A 19,809-nucleotide genomic window follows, 5' to 3' on the forward strand; every position below is an offset into this window, starting at 1 on the left:
TCCCTGAATGCATGCAAAATACATAGCAGGTGTGGCTAACTCCCAGCCCTGTGGCCTGATCTACACTCCCCTTTTTTCTGCCCCTTCTCCAAGACACAATTTCGACAGTGTCAAGGGGGGGTGGAGAGTTAATATATAAAGTAGACACATAGCATGGAGAAGTTTAAACCTCTCAGCCTAGCCCTGCAGGCTGAGGATAGAAATGGCCCCTTCCCCAGCCATTGGCTCAATCATTTGATGAGCAGGGACTCGGAGGAAGTGAAAAAGAAGTTAGTTAAAGAAAAGTTAGTTAAGAAGTTAAAGTAAAATACTATTCTGTACCCCCCTCCCAATCAGTTCTGCATTCCTAATTAAGTCTTTCTGGAAACTTGTGTTAACTAGTCACATTTGAATAAATTCATGTGCAGCATTTCAGTTGAAGATCATCATTTTTAAACAGGAGTTGCTGTACACTCATTCAGAGCAATAATCCTCATACTACACATACACTAGATTATATTATGAATATCATCAATTCTCTGGGAGAGAGTTGCGCCACTCCCAAACAGCTCAGATCCTAAAACTGGAGACGCCATGATTGAACCTTAGACTTGAGTATCAAATATATGCTCTGCATCTCCTTTTTGTGTTCTAGTTTGTTGCAGAATTATGATATTTCGCCTCAGGATTGGGAGAATAGAGAGGAAATTAAGATGAGATATTAATACACTGTAAAGTTATAATTGTGTGGGACACTATCATCATAATCATCTTCATTATTTCCTGCCTCTGAAAATCCCACACAGACCTCCTCTCCTTTCTGGGTCTTTAATGTTGGGATTCTTATATCTATCTCCAGGTTCCAGAAATCCACAAATTGGTAAAACAAGAGGTGATATTCATGACATTCCAACCATTAGGCTTTTTTTCATGGCATAACCATGGGTGTCTAGATTTCTGCATTAATTGATTGTCATAGTAATTTATGATCTAAGCTTAAGCTCCCTGCGCTGCTAAATATGACTGACCGCTACATCAGTGTAAAGTGACAACATTTTCTACATATTGATGTCACCAAATACCATTGACTCTGTGTGCTATTCTGGTCAGGACCATATACTGGGGAGGGAACTAGTGTCCCATCTTTAATCCAGATACCCTCTCTCAATCTGTGTCCAAGAGTTTACCCCTGCAGAATCAATGTTTTTAGGTTACGGTATTCAACTCCACAACTTTATGCCTGGTAATGAACTTTTATATTCCTGGTTTTGTTTGTACTGGCAGCTGGCCTGAACTTTACAAAAGCCATGCCACCTAAATGTCCAAGGCACTGGCATTAAACCGGTGCTGGCCAAAAGTTGCTGTGCAGGTGCAGAGAATAGCCCAGTTTAAGTGTTTAGGATCTGATCCTTTGGACCCTGGTCATCTTGGGGATTATGGAGGACTGGATTTGCTGAACTTAAGCCAGGGGTCAGCAACCTTTTTCAGCCATGGGCTGGTCCACCGTCCCTCAGACCATGTGGTGGGCCGGACTATTTTTTTGGGGGGGATGAACAAATTCCTACGCCCCACAAATAACCCAGAGATGCATTTTAAATAAAAGGACACATTCTACTCGTGTAAAAACACGCTGATTCCTGGACCGTCCGCGGGCTGGATTTAGAAATGATTGGGCCGCATCCGGCCCATGGGCCTTAGTTTGCCTACCCTGGCTTAAGCCATTCTGGTGGTAATCAGTACATTGTATAGGAAAGGGTGGTGGCTTAGTAGTAGAACATGTGTTCTGCATGCTGAGGGTTCACAGTTTAATCCTCATCAGCTCCAGGTAGAGCTGGAACATTTACTTGGCTTTTAACACCCAGCCATCTTTCCTACCCATCTCACCCAGTGAAGAGTTTGGTAGAACTTGAAAGCTTGCTTACTATTTTATGCCATTTTGACTGGCCCAATACAGATATTGCCATGCTATGGATTTTGCAATATTTCACAGTGTGGGTTTTAGATTAGCAAAGCTTATTTTTGTGACCTGAAAAGGGAGATAAATAATACATGATGCTGCTTGTTCAGCTGTCTGTTTCTGCTGCCAGCTCCATTTTCTGGTGATGCATTTTTTAAAAACAGAAAATAGAGGTGCTCCCCCACCCCAGACTGGAGGGACTTTTGGTCATGGGCACTCTGCTTAAGAGCCAAGCCAAAAGAATATATGTGTAGGCTATTGGTGTACTCTGAGTTAAACTTGAGCCAACTGGATTTGAATTAGTGCATTCGTTTAACCTTGCAGCATAATGAGCTGCCAGGGGATTGCTCCACTTAACAGCAGCCTTCGTTACTTTCCAGTCCTTTGCTCCCAGTAATTTCTCCACAATCGCAAAGAATCTGTGTAGGCTTAAAAAATCCTAAGCCAAGACTTTATTGAAGGTAGGCATTTTTACCTCCAACTTTCTTTGTGGTTCATAATGCATGTTGGCATGGAGCCGTATAAAAATATGCTCTTAATTTTTAACTCTGATTTTGGGCACATTATCTTTTTACTATTGTAAGTAGAGCTGCTGTTCCGTTCCCCCCCCCCCGCCTTCTTCCTGTGCCTCTAATAGCAGCCTGACATGCAGAAAGCTTGAAGATTAAGCTTTCCCTGTCACTTATCATCATGCCAGGAACAGCATTTGCCAGCTAAATGTCTGCATATAAGGCTGCTATTAAAGGTATGCAGTAAGGCTGATGGAAAAGAGGGCTGAAATTTGTGCAATATAAGTGATAATGGTTAAAAAACAACCTTTGACATTAAGAGCATCATTACTGGACAGCTGCTTTTGCAATTAATGTTATAATGTGTCAGGAGCTGTACCTAATTGAGATTGTGCTTTTGCAAAGTTTAAGGAAAAGGTGGTGATTGATTTTTTGAAAATGAAGGGAATGGGCAAAAGCAAGCAAAGTGTGAAGATTTGTAATGGCACAAATGGACTTGTTTGTTACTTTACGTATATATTAAAATGTTGGAACCGAAAGGCTTTCCAACAGCAGCAATCACACTGTGACAGTGTATATGATGAATGTAGCATTTGTTGTGTTCAAGGAATGAAATGTTAGAGCTTTTTAGAGAATTCTGATCCATTAATAAAAAGAAAAGAAACACCACATATTATCCAATACTGTAGAAATCACTAGGGGAGGTGAGGTCCCCCACCCACCGCCCGCTACTGCCAAAAGGAATGATTATTTTAGGGAGAGAATTAATAAGATCTTAATGAGCCTTACTCCCAGCGCATTGTTCACTTCACACTTGACAGCAGCTTTGTGGATCACAGTGTAGAATGTGTCAACTGCTTACCAGGAGCCTTAATACACACACACACAGTTTTTTTTTAAAAAAGTGAAAGATCATAATGTTTCCTCATTATTAAAATAACCGCAGAATTAACTTTTGCCTCCAGGGAGAGACAGATGGCAGTTTGATGGCCTCATTTTTCCTTTCTTTCCTTTTTAGTAAGATTAATGTTTTATACTGACTGATGCAATCTATTATACTCTCTTCATACACTTCCTGTAACTGGAGCAGTAATAAGGGAAAATAGAAGCCTCTTCTCTGTAAAACTTAATCTCTTTAAAGGTATTAGTTTCAAATACATCAGGTGATTTTTGCAAAGACCTGTGCTTTGTAGTTCTGAAGTCTGAAGTTACCAGGAGTCTTTCCACAGAGTCTTTGGGAATAAAATCAGACCAGTCTATGTGAATGGCTCAATCATGAGATAGCAATAAGCATGGGATCTCTGGATACTACTCCAAACTTTGCTACTGCTGGCACCCTCAGTCTTTGGCACTCAGAAGCTCTAGCCTTCTGACTCCAGAAATATGGAATCCAGACACTATGTTTCAACAGTAAGAAAACAGAAATCTTTTCTTCTTTCCTGGTAGCTTGTAGGAAAAAGACAGGCCTTTCTATTAGAATGAAATGAGAAATTTGTGGAATAACCAGCCTCATATAACCAACATGCTTATGTCTAATTAAAGCATGAAGGGGTTAAGACCATAGAGTAAGCTGTCCTGCCAGGTTTAGCTCTATGAACTTTCATTGCCTTTGCAACTTTTCTGACTGATGTGAAGAAAAGCACATGAATCTGACCTTTGAAGAGTTTGTAAGTACCCTGTAAATCAGTTTTTAACTTGCCAAACTTGTGGTCCTTTCCTTTGCCAGAGGAAGAATGAAATGTAGTAACTCACTTGGAAGGGTATAAAGGACTAACAGCCTATATTTCAATGTTTTACTTTGCTGCATATGTTGTGACTTTTAAACTCTGCTGGGGATCTCTCTCCAAAGAGTACTTGCCCCAAACTTGGATGTTGGCATCCAAGAATTCATCTATCTATCTATCTATATCACCAACAAAATTAAAGCTGAAGGCTCTAAGACTCTGAATCTAGGGGTTGATAAAAGAGCACCGTAGCATAGAGTCATATAATTGTAGAGTTGGGACTCTGAGAGTCATCTAGTCCAACCCTGTGCAACACAGGAATCCTGCTCCCAGCAGTCCTTGAGTGAACATGCAGTGTTTTGTGTGGATATAGGAACACAGATTCAGAAGGTTGTGGAATAGGTAAAATGTAATTGTGAAAGACTTGCAGGACTGACAGCATAAGCGTCCACAAAATACAAAGAAAGTGATGGAATGCTTCTGAATTAGGCATTTAATGTCCACAACAGTATGGATGAGCCTTTATGTCCACATTAAAAAAATTATATCTGCATGCACACCAACCTACACATTGTCTTCTTTTTCAGCGGTCATCTTCACTGAACATTGTGGGCTTTTCAAATGCTTTAGACATGGAGTTGTCTTCAGCAAGGGTATCCAAGTCAGCTGATTCACAGGCAAAAGAAATATCCACTGTAACATCCGGTCAGCCCCAAAGTATGCCATATACCTCTGACATGCAGCCTGAAGTTTTGCCCAGTTACAGCCTGGCTTTGGATAGAACTACAAATGACCTGAACTCTGATGCTCTTAGCCACTTAGCAACCGGTGGTGTGCCCCTGGGCAGCGCAGTGTGCAAGGTAAGGACTGTTGATTCTGTGGGATAACCAGCCTCCTATAAGCAATACACCTAAGTCTAATGAATGCATAAAGGGTTTGAGACCATAAAGTCCTGCCGGGCTTAGCTCACTTTGGGAGGGACTAAGTAATCATGCCTTTGTTCCCTTTCAATCTACCTGAGAAGCTCAGTGTAAAGAGTTTTGAGCTGGTTGCTCCAGCACAGACTGCATGGCTGACCTGGAGACCCCCATTTCCCCTCAACAGGACTACAATTCCTAGTGTTCCCTGTGGAAAGAGATATTGTTAAACTTCTCTGGGTCTTATAGCACCCTTAACAAACTACAGCTCCCAGAACACTTCGGAGGAACCCATGACTGTCTAAAGTGGCATGATAGTGTTTTAAATGTATGGTACAAAAGTGGCTTATGCATATATATTGCATGCTGCCTGGGCTAAATCTCTGGCATGGATTCAGAGAACTGTGGGACTACTACTAATAATAATAAAAAATTTTTATTAGTATCCTGTCCTCCCCTGCCAGAGCTGGGCTCAAAGCAGCTAACATCATATTAATAACACAATATACATAAAAACAAGCTCCAAAGGAACTAGTAGCCTGAGAGGACTTGTGTTTATTTAACAACCTCTCTTCATGTCACATACCCATGAAATTGCATGTACGTACCTCTTCTCAAAACCTTGTTTGCAATATGGCATGTGGATTGGTGGTTCAAAGGTTCTGTTGAGCATGCCTAAAATAGCTTTTTGGATCCCAACCTCTGCGTGGAAATCAGAGTGTGACAAAGCAACAGTCTTCAACAATGTAATTCTTTTCTTGAGATTGATGTAAAAATCCAGTTTGTATATTTCAACCTTTTTCTCTTTCAACCCCCCCCCCTTTTTTTTTTGCAAGCTGGAGAACGATGAATTCAGTTCCATGACTTACCCTCTTGGAAGTGATTCTGTTGCTTCTCAGTCAAAAGACATCAGTGAGTTATCTCTTCCCATGCAAAATATTTTGGAGGAGCCTATTAATCTTTCAGTGAAGAAGACGCAGCCATGTGCCTCCCCTCCCATACTTATCAGCAATGCTTCCTGCATGCAGCCAGTTACTCCACAACCAAAACATATTGAAGGTATGAGGTTTTTCTTTATCCTCCTTTGGCTTTTAAAATCCGTTCCACTGCATAGTGCGGTCATTTCAGGGTTGCCGTTGCTGCAATTAGCTTGTGTGGCACCTTCAAGACTTCCACATTTATTATGGTACAAACTTTCATAGACTACAGTCTGTTTAATCAGATGCATGAAATGTAATCCTAACTTGGCATTATGGCCTGTGTGTGTAACTATGTAGATGACATCAGAGGGAAATGAAATGCAAAAAGACAATTTCATTTCTGTATGTTTATATGGTTACAAATTTAGGATTATGCAATAATGAATCTGTTAATGTTTAAGGTTCCTTCTGTTTTTTGTAGTAATTTTTTTTTGCTGCAACAGACATAACACAGCTCCTTCTGGAAGTAATTCATTCTGTTGCCAAGCTGTATCATAAAACTGACTACAGTTTCCTTACCTGTTCTCTTTGGCATCCACAATACTTGCCCATGTTAACAGAGAGTGACCTATTGAGACTGGTGTAAGGGAAAATCTGGGGGGGGGATTGGCCCCCAAAGGAAACCATGAAATGGAGAAACACCAAGCTGCTCTCTGCCCTGCCAGCATAAGGGAGGCAGAGCTTTGGATTTGACAGTTCCTCTGTCTGGGATTCTCCCTCCTCCAGCTCTTTTTGATTCTTCAGTTAATATAGTACAAAGTAGTGATGTGCATCACATTCGATGAATCCTGCATTCCAAGGTGGGATGCCTTGTGGACATTTGGGGCTTGTCAGAAGTGAACTGGGGTTTCTACAAGCCAGTATGAATCAAATCTGAGATCCCTGAAGCACTTTGTGGCACCTTTGCACTCTGCCCAGCAACCCCAAATCCCTTTTGTGCCAAGCTGGTGGACTTCTGGGTTGGGTTGAGGTATCTCTCTGGCAGTCCTCTGGCAGACTCTGTTGGTCTCTTGCTAGCTTGTTGTGCTTCCAAAGTAACACCAATGTCACTCTGTTGCTGTGGTGTTCCTCCTTCTGCCTGCCAAATGTGGGGCAGAAGTGCTGCCATGGGGAAACAGGACTTTCCATGGGACAGAGCATGCTGGAGACAGCCTGAGATCTTGCAGTGGCCCCTCTTTCATCATATGGTGGCTTGGGGGGGAGTTTGGATTGCCCCCGTAGTCATTAAAAATGTTGCTGGCAAGTGTCTGCTTAAAGCAAAATTAATAAGCTTCCCAGCACCAGGATGGGATGATAGGAAAGAACAAGCAACAGAGTGAGGACAGAGAAACGGCTCCTGTCATGACTGACAGGTCTAGCAGAGATAATGATTTTAGTGTTGTCCAATCCTGGTGCTTTGGGAAAGGGAGCCGCTTTGCAAAACCAAAGCATATAGAATGGGAATGTGGGGAGTAAGAGGGATACCTCTCTTGTGTCTGCAGTTTTCAAACCAGTTGCCAACATACCACTAGGAGTAATTCTTTTTTTGCCTACTCCAAAGCCATAATAGCTGCTCTTGCAGGTCGACCACTGCAGTTGTCCTTTTAAAAAAAAACTGGTATAATTCATGCCGTCAGAAGAAGTGACCTTGCAGGCAAATTTAATCCAATTTTGGACAAAATTAATAAGTTATAGATGGTTCTTCAAAAAAATAATAATTTAGAGGGGCAACTGTACATGCAGATTTGACTATAGTCAAAAGGGTGGGGGGAGTCACAGCCATTTTATATTTCCCAATAGTAAAGGCGGAAGAGAGAAAGCCAAACCAAGCAGCCTTCAAATTGGGATCTTGGGGGCATAAGTGGGCTGTTTTACAAAATCCCAAATAGGGGTCTGAACAGAATGTTTGTGTTTAGTGCATATCAATACAAAGTTCAAAGGAGGCCATGCATTCCAAATATAACTTCCCCTTAGGATAAGACCACCAAATATTTTATTCATTATTTTTTTCTTGCAGACTGCCATAACTGCGAAGAGGAACATTTTGATATGGAAATTAAAAATAATCAGAGCAACAGGTAACATGAAACACCCAATTTGAAAGTGTAGCTTTAAAAAAATTGAATCCTTTCCCCCCCTCTTAGAAAGGAACATAAATCACATTTGTTGTAATAGCTCAGTTAAATTAAGTAATTCCAGATGTGAGAAGGATCTAGAACAAATTACTATAAACAGTTACAAAAATTAGTTTTCACCACAATCCTCAAAGCACTTCAACAAATATATTAGCAATCTGTGAAATCAATGTGTCAATCTGTGAAGTAAGGTATCACTTTAAAAACAACATAATGACATTATTATTGTTGTCTGTGGAGCAATTGGTGTAAAACGAACCCATTAATTTTCAAGTCAACTCAGTGAGTTTTACTGGTGAGGAAATGTAGGTTGAAACAATCATAGGTCTGACTTCCCAATGGTGAGGGAGCCTGTGGGGAATCTGCTGTGAATCGCCCTGGGATCTTTGGGTGAAGGGTGGTATACAAATTTTCATAATGATTAATAATAATAATAATAATAATAATAATAATAATAATATAGGAAGACCCTTGTACACAGAAATGTGCCTACAACTCCCATTCATATGCGAAGATTTGTTGATCCTGCATTATGAAGTATGAAAGCCCATTCTTGAAATTTCAGGTGTATTAATAACATCATATGAGAACATTTTGATTAGCCATCTAAAAATACAAAGCAACCTTTGAAAACATGTGGTATATTTATAGAGGTGGAATGGAGGGATGATTCTTACCAGCACTGATGAAGTCAATCCACTCTTTAACCTTGTCCTTAGAGCTTGTGCCAAAGAGGTAAAAGTCCCTTATGTGCGACTGGAACGACTGAAGATATGCAACTCAGAGTCTGGAGAACTTCCGGTATTTAAACTGCAACCACAGAAGAGTGAACATGATGGAACTTTCTTGCTGATAATTGAATGTGGTACTCAGTCTTCAAGCATGGCTATTAAGGTAAGCTCAGCTCAATTCAGCTGGTTTGGTTGCTGTTCGGCATTGCTTCTATTCTACCCTGACACATTCAAATTCACTGATGCCTTTGACCAGCAGATTTGAATACACTTAGGGCCAGACTACGAGCGACAAGTAAGACCTGTGATCATATCTCTTGATGCCTTCATGTTTACTTATGAGCAGCTGCAGAGGCCCCTGAACTGGTTCAGAACTTCAGCACTGGGGACAGGGGTAAGCTTTCCCCCATGCCACTTCCCTGACCTAAATCCCCCATCTCAAGCTGCTGTTAGGGGAAAATATACAGAAACAAAAACACTGTATGTAGGTCAAAAGCTGGAAGTGTCTTGCTTCCGGACAGAAATACACTGCAGTGGCAAGCAGTGTGGGATGCTGCATAGAAAGGAATGGATGGTTCCCTGAACTATTGTGAACGAAAGTTGAAAGTACGTAGAGCACTTTTGTGAATGGGAGACAATGGACTTCAAGTCTATTCCTGCCCTCGATGTTTATCAGAACAGCAGCACACAACAAGTGAAATCTTTCTTTGATAGTTGCTGGGTTGTATTCAATGCAAAGGTGAACGTTTCATCCGTTCAAGAATTTCTCCGTGCACAATAGAAAATTCTCCCTTTCTACCCCTACATTCCCCCTAAATCTGTTCTGTTTTATTCCCCAACTCTCTAGAGCAGATTTGAGGAAGGCAAAGGAAGTGTGCAAGGGGACAAGAGGAGGGGGGGGGGTCCCCTTGAGCTAGTGCTAAAAAATTCATTGAGTACCGCCCAGGGTTAGCATCAGGTGACTTTGACTTTCTATAGGAACTGCTGACACTTTTATCTAATGCCCACTTCCAAGTGTTTTCTATGGGTTGATCTCTGTACAGTATAGGAGTTCTGCCTGAAATGAAAAAAATAAACTGCATTTTTTAAAATTTGAAGTTTATCTGTTTTGCTCTGTTAAAATAATAAAAATTTTGAAACTGATGCAAAGCATTTCTGTTTAAGTGTAAGCAGAATCATCCTCTACTAAAACATTTCGCATACAATATGTATAGAAAAACTGTTGTGCTACTCAAAGGGTGCTAAATATCTCATTAACAGTGGTCAGTATGGTATAAACTGATCATTGGGGAAAGATGTACCATATTTTTCTGTGTATAAAACTAGTTCCCCCCCAAAGAAAATAATGTCCAAAATTTGGGGGCGTCTTATACACAGATAGAGGGACAGGTGGTGCTGTGGGTTAAACCACAGAGCCTAGGGCTTGCTGATGAGAAGGTTGACGGTTCAAATCCCTGCGACGGGGTGAGCTCCCATTGCTTGGTCCCAGCCCCTGCCAACCTAGCAGTTCGAAAGCACGTCAAAGTGCAAGTAGATAAATGGGGACCGCTACAGCGGGAAGGTAAACGGCGTTTCCTTGTGCTGCTCTGGTTCGCCAGAAGCGGCTTTGTCATGCTGGCCACATGACCTGGAAGCTATACGCCAGCTCCCTCGGCCAATAATGCGAGATGAGTGCGCAACCCCAGAGTCGGTCACAACTGGACCTAATGGTCAGGGGTGCCTTTACCTTTATACACAGATCTTTCCCCATTTTCTTAAATCGGAGTCCCCCAAAATAGGGGGCGTCTTATACATGGGGGGATCTTATAGATGGAAAAATATGGTACTTAAGTTTTACAGTGTGTTACTTAATCCCTGGAATATTGTGAATTGTAGTTTCATGAACATCTTCTGTTAAGAAACATCTAAACCTGTCAGAGTGCTATAGTTGCGTAGAGGGCCATCACGCACATTTAGGTGCCAGGCGAAAACGTTCCTCTACAACCAGGCCTTGAGCTAATTAACATCCAATGCCCTTTTAAATGTGTTATGGAAGGGGGACTATTGTTTTGGTTTTGTTCTTATTTTTATTAAGTATTTTGTGATTTTTACATTGTATTTTTATGTTGTGAACTGCCCTGAGATCTCCAGATGAAGGGTGGTGGTACAACAACAACAACAACAACAGATTGATTAACAGATACATTATATTTCTCAGGAATATTGTTTGGGATTGGGGCTATCAACCAATTTAAGCCTTTTGAAACTGCTTAATCATCTGGATTTATACAGTACTGATTGGTTGATTAAATGTCAATACATTTGCATATTACCAGGACTTTAATATAGGAGCCAAAATATTGAAGAAGGGGTTAGTTTTTTTTGTGAGTAAGAGAACATACAGTGTAATAAACAGAAGCTTCCACTGACCATGGAAATTGGAACCAGAGGAGGTTCCAATTCAAACAAAATGCCAGAGTTGAAACCACTTTTAAAATGTGCAGATTACATTCCATTGATACTGTGAAAGATTTAGATTGAAAATATGTTAACAGTACTGATTTCAACTGAGCACAATCTGTCTATTGCCTGTAATTCACAGTGTTAGAAGAAAATTTGCAGTGTTTTCAAGGTGAAAGACATTTTTTAAAATTTACTTATAGAATTTATATCCCACCACTTATCAAAAGTTATCTAAACTTCTTCTAGGTCTGACTTCAAACTGGAATGAGGGTACATTTTAACATTTCTTTTCCAGTATATCTGGCACAGGAAGAAGGGGCTCTACTATTCTGAAGGTCATGCTGCCATTCAAGCTACAAAATCTCAGTTTCACTAATTAGTTGGTTAATCTATTGATTAAACCAATTAAAGCTCCGGGCATAATTTTTAATGAATGTAACTGGGGACAATGCAAATATACTTGACATCTTGGTTAGAGCTCCCCATCCCTAAGCCATATCATTTGAGGGAATTACTGCGTTTAAAGTGCTATGCGTTACAGAGAAACTGTGAGATAGAAATCTTCAATTGTGAATGCAGTAAGGCTGCTTTCCTTGAGGCATTTATTCACTGCATTTAATCTTCTGTACTATTTCAAACGTTGCATGTGAAAATTATGTTGTTGTTGTTGTTTAGTCGTTTAGTCGTGTCCGACTCCTCGTGACCCCATGGACCATAGCACGCCAGGCACTCCTGTCTTGCACTGCCTCCCACAGTTTGGTCAAACTCATGTTCGTAGCTTCGAGAACACTGTCCAACCATCTCGTCCTCTGTCGTCCTCTTCTCCTAGTGCCCTCCATCTTTCCCAACATCAAGGTCTTTTCCAAGGATTCTTCTCTTCTCATGAGGTGGCCAAAGTATTGGAGCCTCAGCTTCACGATCTGTCCTTCCAGTGAGCACTCAGGGCTGATTTCCTTAAGAATGGATAGGTTTGATCTTCTTGCAGTCCATGGGACTCTCAAGAGTCTCCTCCAGCACCATAATTCAAAAGCATCAATTCTTCGGCGATCATAGGCTGCTTTAATTTAGATTCTACTTTTCATCCTAGGTCAATCAAGGAAATCCACTTGAAAGACATAATCTCAAGCCTGCGAACGTGGAGGAAAGGAGAATCCCCACAAGTCAACTGACAGAGCCAGTGTTGCATCCTTCTGTAGATCACAGGCTCAGTAATAGTATGAAAAAATCTGTGCTTACCCAGGAAGACCACCCAATTGAGAACGAGGACTTCTGTGCTGTTTGTTTGAATGGAGGAGAGCTATTGTGCTGTGATTACTGCCCAAAGGTGTTCCATCTTTCATGCCATGTTCCTGCCTTGCTCAGCTTTCCTGTGTGAGTACATATAGCACATGAAATATCTGTTCCATTTGGTACATGTTTCAAGGTCCACTTCTCTGAATCTAATCGACTTTGTGCCACCCACTCAGGTTTCATCTGTGGGTTTCAGTGGTTCTTTTCAGGTTGGACGCTTGAAAAGTGTCCTGCTGCCAGTTAGTGCTCACAGGATGATCAACAGGGTATCTTGGGACTTGGGTGCAGACATTTGGTGGCTACTGCTATGTAAGTGATATTAGGCAGCCAGGAGGTGCATCTTTAATCTCAGAGAGGCCTGTGTTCAGTGATCTTCAGACGGTGAAGATGGCAGGAACAAGAAACGGCTCAAGGTCTCTCTAATCTTACAAAGTTGATACCTGGCAATGGTTTGCTAAAATATAAAGACTCCTTGGTCTTTGAGCTCCTTGGAGAGGAAGGGCAGGATATAAACACCAGTTTTAAAGGAACTGCACTGCATGCCAATACATTTCCAGCCCAAATTAAAGCCCTAAATGCCTTGTGCTTGGATGCTTGAGGGTGAGCATTTCCCTATATTTACCTAGGCATAAAGATCTGCTGGAGAGGTTTTTTCCTATGTGTCCCACCTGTGGGCTTTCTCCACTATAGTGTCCTGGTTGTGTCATGCCTTCCCCTTAGGAGCTGTGTTGGCACCATCATTGGCCTTGTTTGGTGCCAAGTTAAGCCCTGTCTATACACTCAACCATTTAGCAAAATTATCTACTGTTTTATTTGAGCTTTTTGTGTTGATTTTTCTGCTGATTATTGAATTTTGTGCAGTGCATTAATTTGTAGGAGGTTTTATTGTTTATGTTATATTGTCATTTTATGGACTGTAATCCACCCTGAATTAATCTGATATAGTATGGATTGGGGGGGGGGGGAGGTGCAACCATCATACCAGGTCAGAACATTGTTCCATCTAGCTCAGCATGATTTATACTAACTAACAGTAACTCTTTGGGTTTTCAGTCAGGACTATTTCCCAGGATTGAACCTCCATGCAAAGAATGTGTTTTACCACAGAGCTACAATTCTTCCCATGCTATATGCTACATGCATATGGACGCACATAATATCCATAGATTGGCATCTTTTTCCGTTTCCAGTAATTTGTTTTGGGGGATTTTTTGAAGACACCAGAGAACTTGATTCATGTTAGGTATGGAATGCATAAGAAGTCACAGTGGGAAGTCATGCGTTGTAATTCTTGTCTGTGATGCAAACCATGTCAAATATTGAAGATAGCAAGATAGAGGAGCAGTAGAAGAGACTTCCTGTGTTTGTTCATGTGGCTCCCCCCCAACATTACTGCAGTCTAGCTGTTGTTAAAAAGAACTTCATCACAGCTTCTTTTCTCAACTCCTGCTGTTTGTTTATTACATCCATGCCTGTACTCAATTAAACACATTGATTCTTAAAGAAAATACACAATCCATCCAAATAGGCTGCTTCTGCCCGAGGTGACCAGGAAAGGAGAATTGTTCTCCAACATGGTGTTTGTTAAAGCTTTCTCTTAGGCATCTGCCATTGGCATCTTAATTTAAGGACCAGTGATCTACAGCAACAATCTGATGTTGTATTTTCCTTCTATGCTCCAGAGGCGAATGGGTGTGCACGCTTTGTCGCAATGTGGAGAAGCCAGAGGTTGCTTATGACTGTGAAAACACACGTTTTAGCTACAGTAACACGCTATTGCCAGCAAGAGTACTTTATGGCCTTGACGACTATGATCAGAAGGTAAGTCCAGTACCAACAGAAGCATATAAACCATGTTTGAGTAACGTTTGAGCCCATCTTCTTTTCCAAACATGTACATTGTCTCTTCAATACTGTATGTCCAAATGCCCCAAGGAAAACTACACAGAATGAAAATGTGAAGTAAAATACTGTAGACTCCATCTACACTGAACATAAGTCAGGACCAAATTACACACCCCAGTTTTGGGGGCGGGGAAGGATAGAGGGAGAAGCATATAGTTTATATCAAAAATTTGAGGTTTTCTACAATCCAGTGGTATACAAAATGTATTTAAGAGATTTTAAAAAATTAATATAATTGCTATAATTTTGGACTTTAGCAATCCAAATGAAACAGAAACTTGTGCTTTTCGTAATGGTAAAATATGCTTAGTGAAAATTAGCCACAGGTTTCTCCAACTTTTCCAAGTAGAGAAACCTGATTTAGAATTGGGTGTGTGGAATACTGAGAAACAAAGTACCTGGCCAAAATATCAACTATTAATGCAGGTATTCATATAGCTATAACCAAAGTTAATTTTAAAACTTACATTTTACAGAAGTGTGAGAAACTGATTCTTTCACTGCTCTGCAACAACCTGAGTCTTCCATTCCATGAACCAGTCAGTCCTTTGGTAAGTGTTACCAGAAATTAATTTCACATCTTTTCCCTATGCTTTTCAGTGTGAAGGAAGCTTTGCTTGGTTAAAAAAGTGATCTTAGGAACCCTCCAGACGACCTGTTTATTGAGCATTCATCCTGATTTACTTTTGGGGTATTTATATAGTTATTCATTCATCTCACACTTGTCAATGCATTTCCCCATCACTTTCCAAACTGCAAAAGTCCAATTCTTCTTATTCTAAAGTAGATTTGTTGCACTAGGGTGACAGAGCCCTTTAATCAATTTTAACTGTGCAAAGATTAAGTTACAGTATGTACTTGAATCTCTCGTGCAAAACAGTGACAGTCTGGAGGCACCTTTAGCTCAGATGGTGGGTTACAGCTATACTTCACAGTACTGTATTCTTTCTCAGGAGGGTTCCACTTCTCTAGTTTTGTTACTATAATCATAAGTAGAGTGCTATTGTATCTCTCTCAGCCTCTTCCCACCCATTCTGCTGCTGCCGCCTCCCCTAAGCAAGAGAAGCTGAGCTCCTTTAATCTTATCTCATAAGAAGCCAACACTGTACTTGGCTTGACTCACTGCATCATCTCACCAAATGATGAGAAAACCCCTCACCAAAGTGTCCTGGGCAAGCTTTTCAGTCATGGGATACGATGAGGGGCCAGTAACTAGTTAAAGAACAGGAAACAGAGAGCAGAAACAAACTGACAATTCTCACAGTGGAAGGAGGTAATCATTGGGGTCCCTGGAGGATCTGTATTGAGACCAGTGCTTTTAAATTTACTCATAAATAATCTACAGTTAGTAGTGAGTGATGAGGTGGCCAAGTTTCTGAAGAACACAAAATTATTTAGAAGCACACACACACACACACACACACACAGAGAGAGAGAGAGAGAGAGAGAGAGAGAGAGAGAGAGAGAGAGAGAGAGAGAGAGAGAACAGTGAAGAGTTCTAAAAAAATGTTTCTCCATACCAGAACTGGCATGAAAATGGAAAATACATTTCATTGTAAGTAAGTGTAATTTTTTGCCCACTGTGCATCACTGTACATGTGTGTGTGTGTGTGTGTGTGCACGCGCTAATAGTGTCTGAGCTAACAATGTTTGAGCAAGAAGGGAATCATGGGGATGTGCATAGCTACCAAGTTATCCCTTTTTTAAAGGGATTTTCCCTTATGCTGAATAGGCTTCCTCACGAGAAAAGGGAAAACTTGGCAGCTATGGGGATGTGGTGAATAGTTCATTGAAAATGTTGACCCAGTATATGCTGTGAAAAAGCCATATTCTGTGTTGGGGGCCGTTAGGAAAGGAATCTAACATAAAACAATTCACTTCACAGTTTTTTGTGTGTGTGTTAAAGAGAAAATTCATGAACACATTAAATACATCTACTTAGCAACAACCACCAGGGACTGCTGAATCAGAAAGGTGTCTCAGTAATGCAACTGCCACTTCTCCAGGAAAAAAAAATCATTTGGATTTTAGATGAAGACATTTCCCCTGCCTAAGCAGTCTCTGATGGTTGTTGGTAAGCAGATGTGTTTACTGTGTTTGTGAATTTTCTTGTTTAATGTTGTGCCCTGTTATGGTTATGTTAAAGTTATTTTGCATAATTATGTATAGCATTGTGTTGTGATGTTATGGATTTATAAATAAAAATGTATAAAAAACAAAACTGTGAATCTAAAACATATTCAAGGTAGAAACACTTGCCTACTTCACAGGAATGCTTTTAGCTGTAAAGAATGATGGTGATATTTATTTACAGGCTCGACATTATTATCAGATCATCAAAAGGCCCATGGACTTGTCCACCATCCGGAAAAAGCTCCAGAAAAAGAACAAGCTGCATTACTCCACCGCTGATGAGCTGGTAGCAGATGTTCGCCTTATGTTCTGGAATTGTGCAACATTCAACTATGTAAGTTCTTGCAATTCAGACACTGCATCACCTGGGCAAATAATGTGGGCAGTGACTATTCCTCTCCATCTCTGAATATTTTTATTTGGGCCTTGATTCTTTAACCTACCTTTGAATAATCCCAACACAGGATTGTCAATTGGATTGACATAATGTGAAAAAATAGCAACCTAGAGAAAAGATAGCAAGCAGCCACTAATCAAAGGCAATTTCTCAGTATCCTGGACAAAAGATGCAAATACTACAAATAGTGGCAGTAATTCTGGAGTGAGAGATCACAATAGGTGGTGCTGGAGAATCTATTATTCTCTATTACGTTACATTCTCATTATCTTCACTTACAGAACCCTCTGCTTTGAAGGTTTTTATTTTATTTAAAAAAATAGCAAGTTATTTAAAAGGAATGGACAGGCACCTGATTTATCTTCCTTGACCATGATTATTGTCACTCAGTGACTAAATTGGCTGATCTTTGCCTTTGTGTTGCCTTTGTCTGTTGCACCTGAACAATGGAGATAACATACCAGGAAAGCCTACCTTCTATGCTGGGGCTTTGGAAGATTATTTGACTTGCCCTTAGATATTTGCTATCTACAAAACTAATTCTGTAGGGTTCAGCACCTTGATCTTTTAGAGAAATTTACCCACCATTAATAGGTTATCTAATAAACCTGACTTTCGCCACAATGTCTGGTTTCCATTTATTTCCTAATACCACCAAGAAGCCAGCCTTCCCATGCTCACCCTTGGTTTATTTAACATTTTGGAAAGAGCCTTATTTAATGTATAGTATTATTTATTTTCACATACAATTGCCTTGACCTTTCTTCTCACTCTGTGCTGGGCAAGTCTCCTGGGTGGTTGTTTTCTATTCAACTGTAAATTGTATTAATTCTTTAAATGATGAGTATAATAATAAATCAAGAGTTTAATAGATCTAGCAACAGAGGGAGCATGTCTTACTAAGTGAACCACATGCTGTTGTAACAAATTATGATGCCTTCTCTTGTAGCCTGATTCAGAGGTAGCTGAGGCTGGACAATGCCTGGAAATATTCTTTGAAAGCAAGTTAAAAGACATTTACCCAGAAAAGCAGTTCTGCTCGGTGCAGCAAGATGACTCTGATTCAGAGGAACATGAAAATAGCCAAGTGGCTCCCAAGGGATTCCAGTGGCCCTCATACAGACAAGAGTGCATCCAGCCCAAAAGAAGGCGACGGCATGCTGTAAGAATATAAAAGCAATACAGAACATAACAAAACTCGATTGTTTAGTGGCCCCAAAGCTAATTCTTTCCACAGCTTTTAATACAAAGCTTTGATAATATGCTTATTAATGTATTAGTAAACTTCAGTCAGACTAGGGCAGGCATCCCCAAACTTCGGCCCTCCAGATGTTTTGGACTACAATTCCCATCTTCCCCGGCCCCTGGTCCTGTTAGCTAGGGATCATGGTAGTTGTAGGCCAAAATATCTGGAGGGCCGCAGTTTGGGGATGCCTGGACTAGGGTGATTCTTTCTTCATGTTCAGTTGTGTAAACAGGTTAGTGCTTGAAGGTCTTGCAAGCTACCTATTTATTTTGCCAAGTAAAATGCAGTGTGAAACAATATTTGAAAAGACTAACAATTTGCCCATTTATTTCCTTTGTACACAGGAAAGTGAAAAAACTAAAAGACCAATGTTTTGGCCAGCTAAAGGTCTTTCTCAGGTGTGACGCGTGGAGTGCTGCAAAGAACCAAACATCAATCAAAATAAGATGTGCGTAAGAGGGAGTCAGAAAATGTCTCTTAAGATATTTCACCTGAACTTCATACCAGTGGTCAATCAATTTCATTTTTAGATCCTATGGGGAGATTACATTTTCAGTGTAATGTAATTTTAATAGGTAGTAAGACAGCTATATGCTGTCTTAACAATTTGTGTTTACACTACTGTTTTGTCATATGCAATAGCTATTAATAATAAAAATAGTACATTTGATATGCTGTTCTTAAAATTATTTCATAAATTCTCATTGCTTAATTATAGATTGTAGCTGGAAACAGCCATCTGGCATCATCACCAGTAATTCCACACATATTTATAGTGTCCATTACAATTTTACCATATGTGGCAGTGTCCAAGCCTATTGTCTCCTCTAGTGAAAAAAATGAATCCAAAATTCATCTGGTATGAGTATGCACTGTTCCCAATGCAACTTACAGTCATTGTTATGATGTCCTGCTAACAGAATGTGGCAACTAAAGACCAAATCTCTGGACATCAGTTGAACAAAGCTTCCCATGGCCCATAAGCCTGAGTTAAACTGAGAGTTCTTGGTTCTGTGTTTACTAGAAGACCAGAAAGTGATGTGGAAAGAAATAACACGAGAACTGCATTTAGGAATTCTACTCTTTAATTCTAGAAAAGGAAAGGACCCCCCCCCACCCCAATTGTTTTCAATTCTCACTCATTTAGGGTGATTGTGCACCAGAAGTGAATTGGTGCAACCAACATGGGGAGCAGAGGGTGGGTGGAGTGAAGTTTGACTGTCCATTTAATACCAGCAGCTCACATTATACCTGTGTTCTCTTTATGCTAATCCCTTGTCTGTGTGTACTGCAAATGGGTATAGGGTAATTATGAAGCCAGTCAATAGTTAAAATGTGCCTGACCAAAAGGAGTGAGACCGATAAAGGGTATTTCTGAGATGCATCAGTTTTGCTTTTTCAGAGCCTTTTTTCACCCTCCCACTTTGCAGTAAAATACCAGATTTAAAATGCGAAGGAATCCCTTGCAGACAAGTTATAGCATAA

The 19,809-nt window shown here is 40.4% G+C and overlaps 1 protein-coding gene across 1 annotated transcript in view; it reads left to right on the forward strand.

The window, feature by feature from the left end:
* TRIM66 (tripartite motif containing 66) overlaps positions 1 to 18,872 on the forward strand; it is a 39,803-nt gene extending 20,931 nt beyond the window's left edge. Inside the window, exons 10-19 of the mRNA XM_035119704.2 lie at positions 4,757 to 5,029; positions 5,923 to 6,145; positions 8,063 to 8,123; positions 8,900 to 9,074; positions 12,441 to 12,724; positions 14,326 to 14,464; positions 15,025 to 15,099; positions 16,863 to 17,015; positions 18,028 to 18,240; positions 18,669 to 18,872. Coding sequence (XP_034975595.1) covers positions 4,757 to 5,029; positions 5,923 to 6,145; positions 8,063 to 8,123; positions 8,900 to 9,074; positions 12,441 to 12,724; positions 14,326 to 14,464; positions 15,025 to 15,099; positions 16,863 to 17,015; positions 18,028 to 18,240; positions 18,669 to 18,728 — 1,656 coding nt within the window. The 3' untranslated portion in view covers positions 18,729 to 18,872. The remainder of the gene's footprint in view (positions 1 to 4,756; positions 5,030 to 5,922; positions 6,146 to 8,062; positions 8,124 to 8,899; positions 9,075 to 12,440; positions 12,725 to 14,325; positions 14,465 to 15,024; positions 15,100 to 16,862; positions 17,016 to 18,027; positions 18,241 to 18,668) is intronic.
* The last annotated feature ends 937 nt before the right edge of the window (positions 18,873 to 19,809 follow it).

The sequence above is a fragment of the Zootoca vivipara genome, chromosome 1 (assembly GCF_963506605.1).
Source record: "Zootoca vivipara chromosome 1, rZooViv1.1, whole genome shotgun sequence".
Taxonomy (NCBI): Eukaryota; Metazoa; Chordata; class Lepidosauria; order Squamata; family Lacertidae; genus Zootoca; species Zootoca vivipara.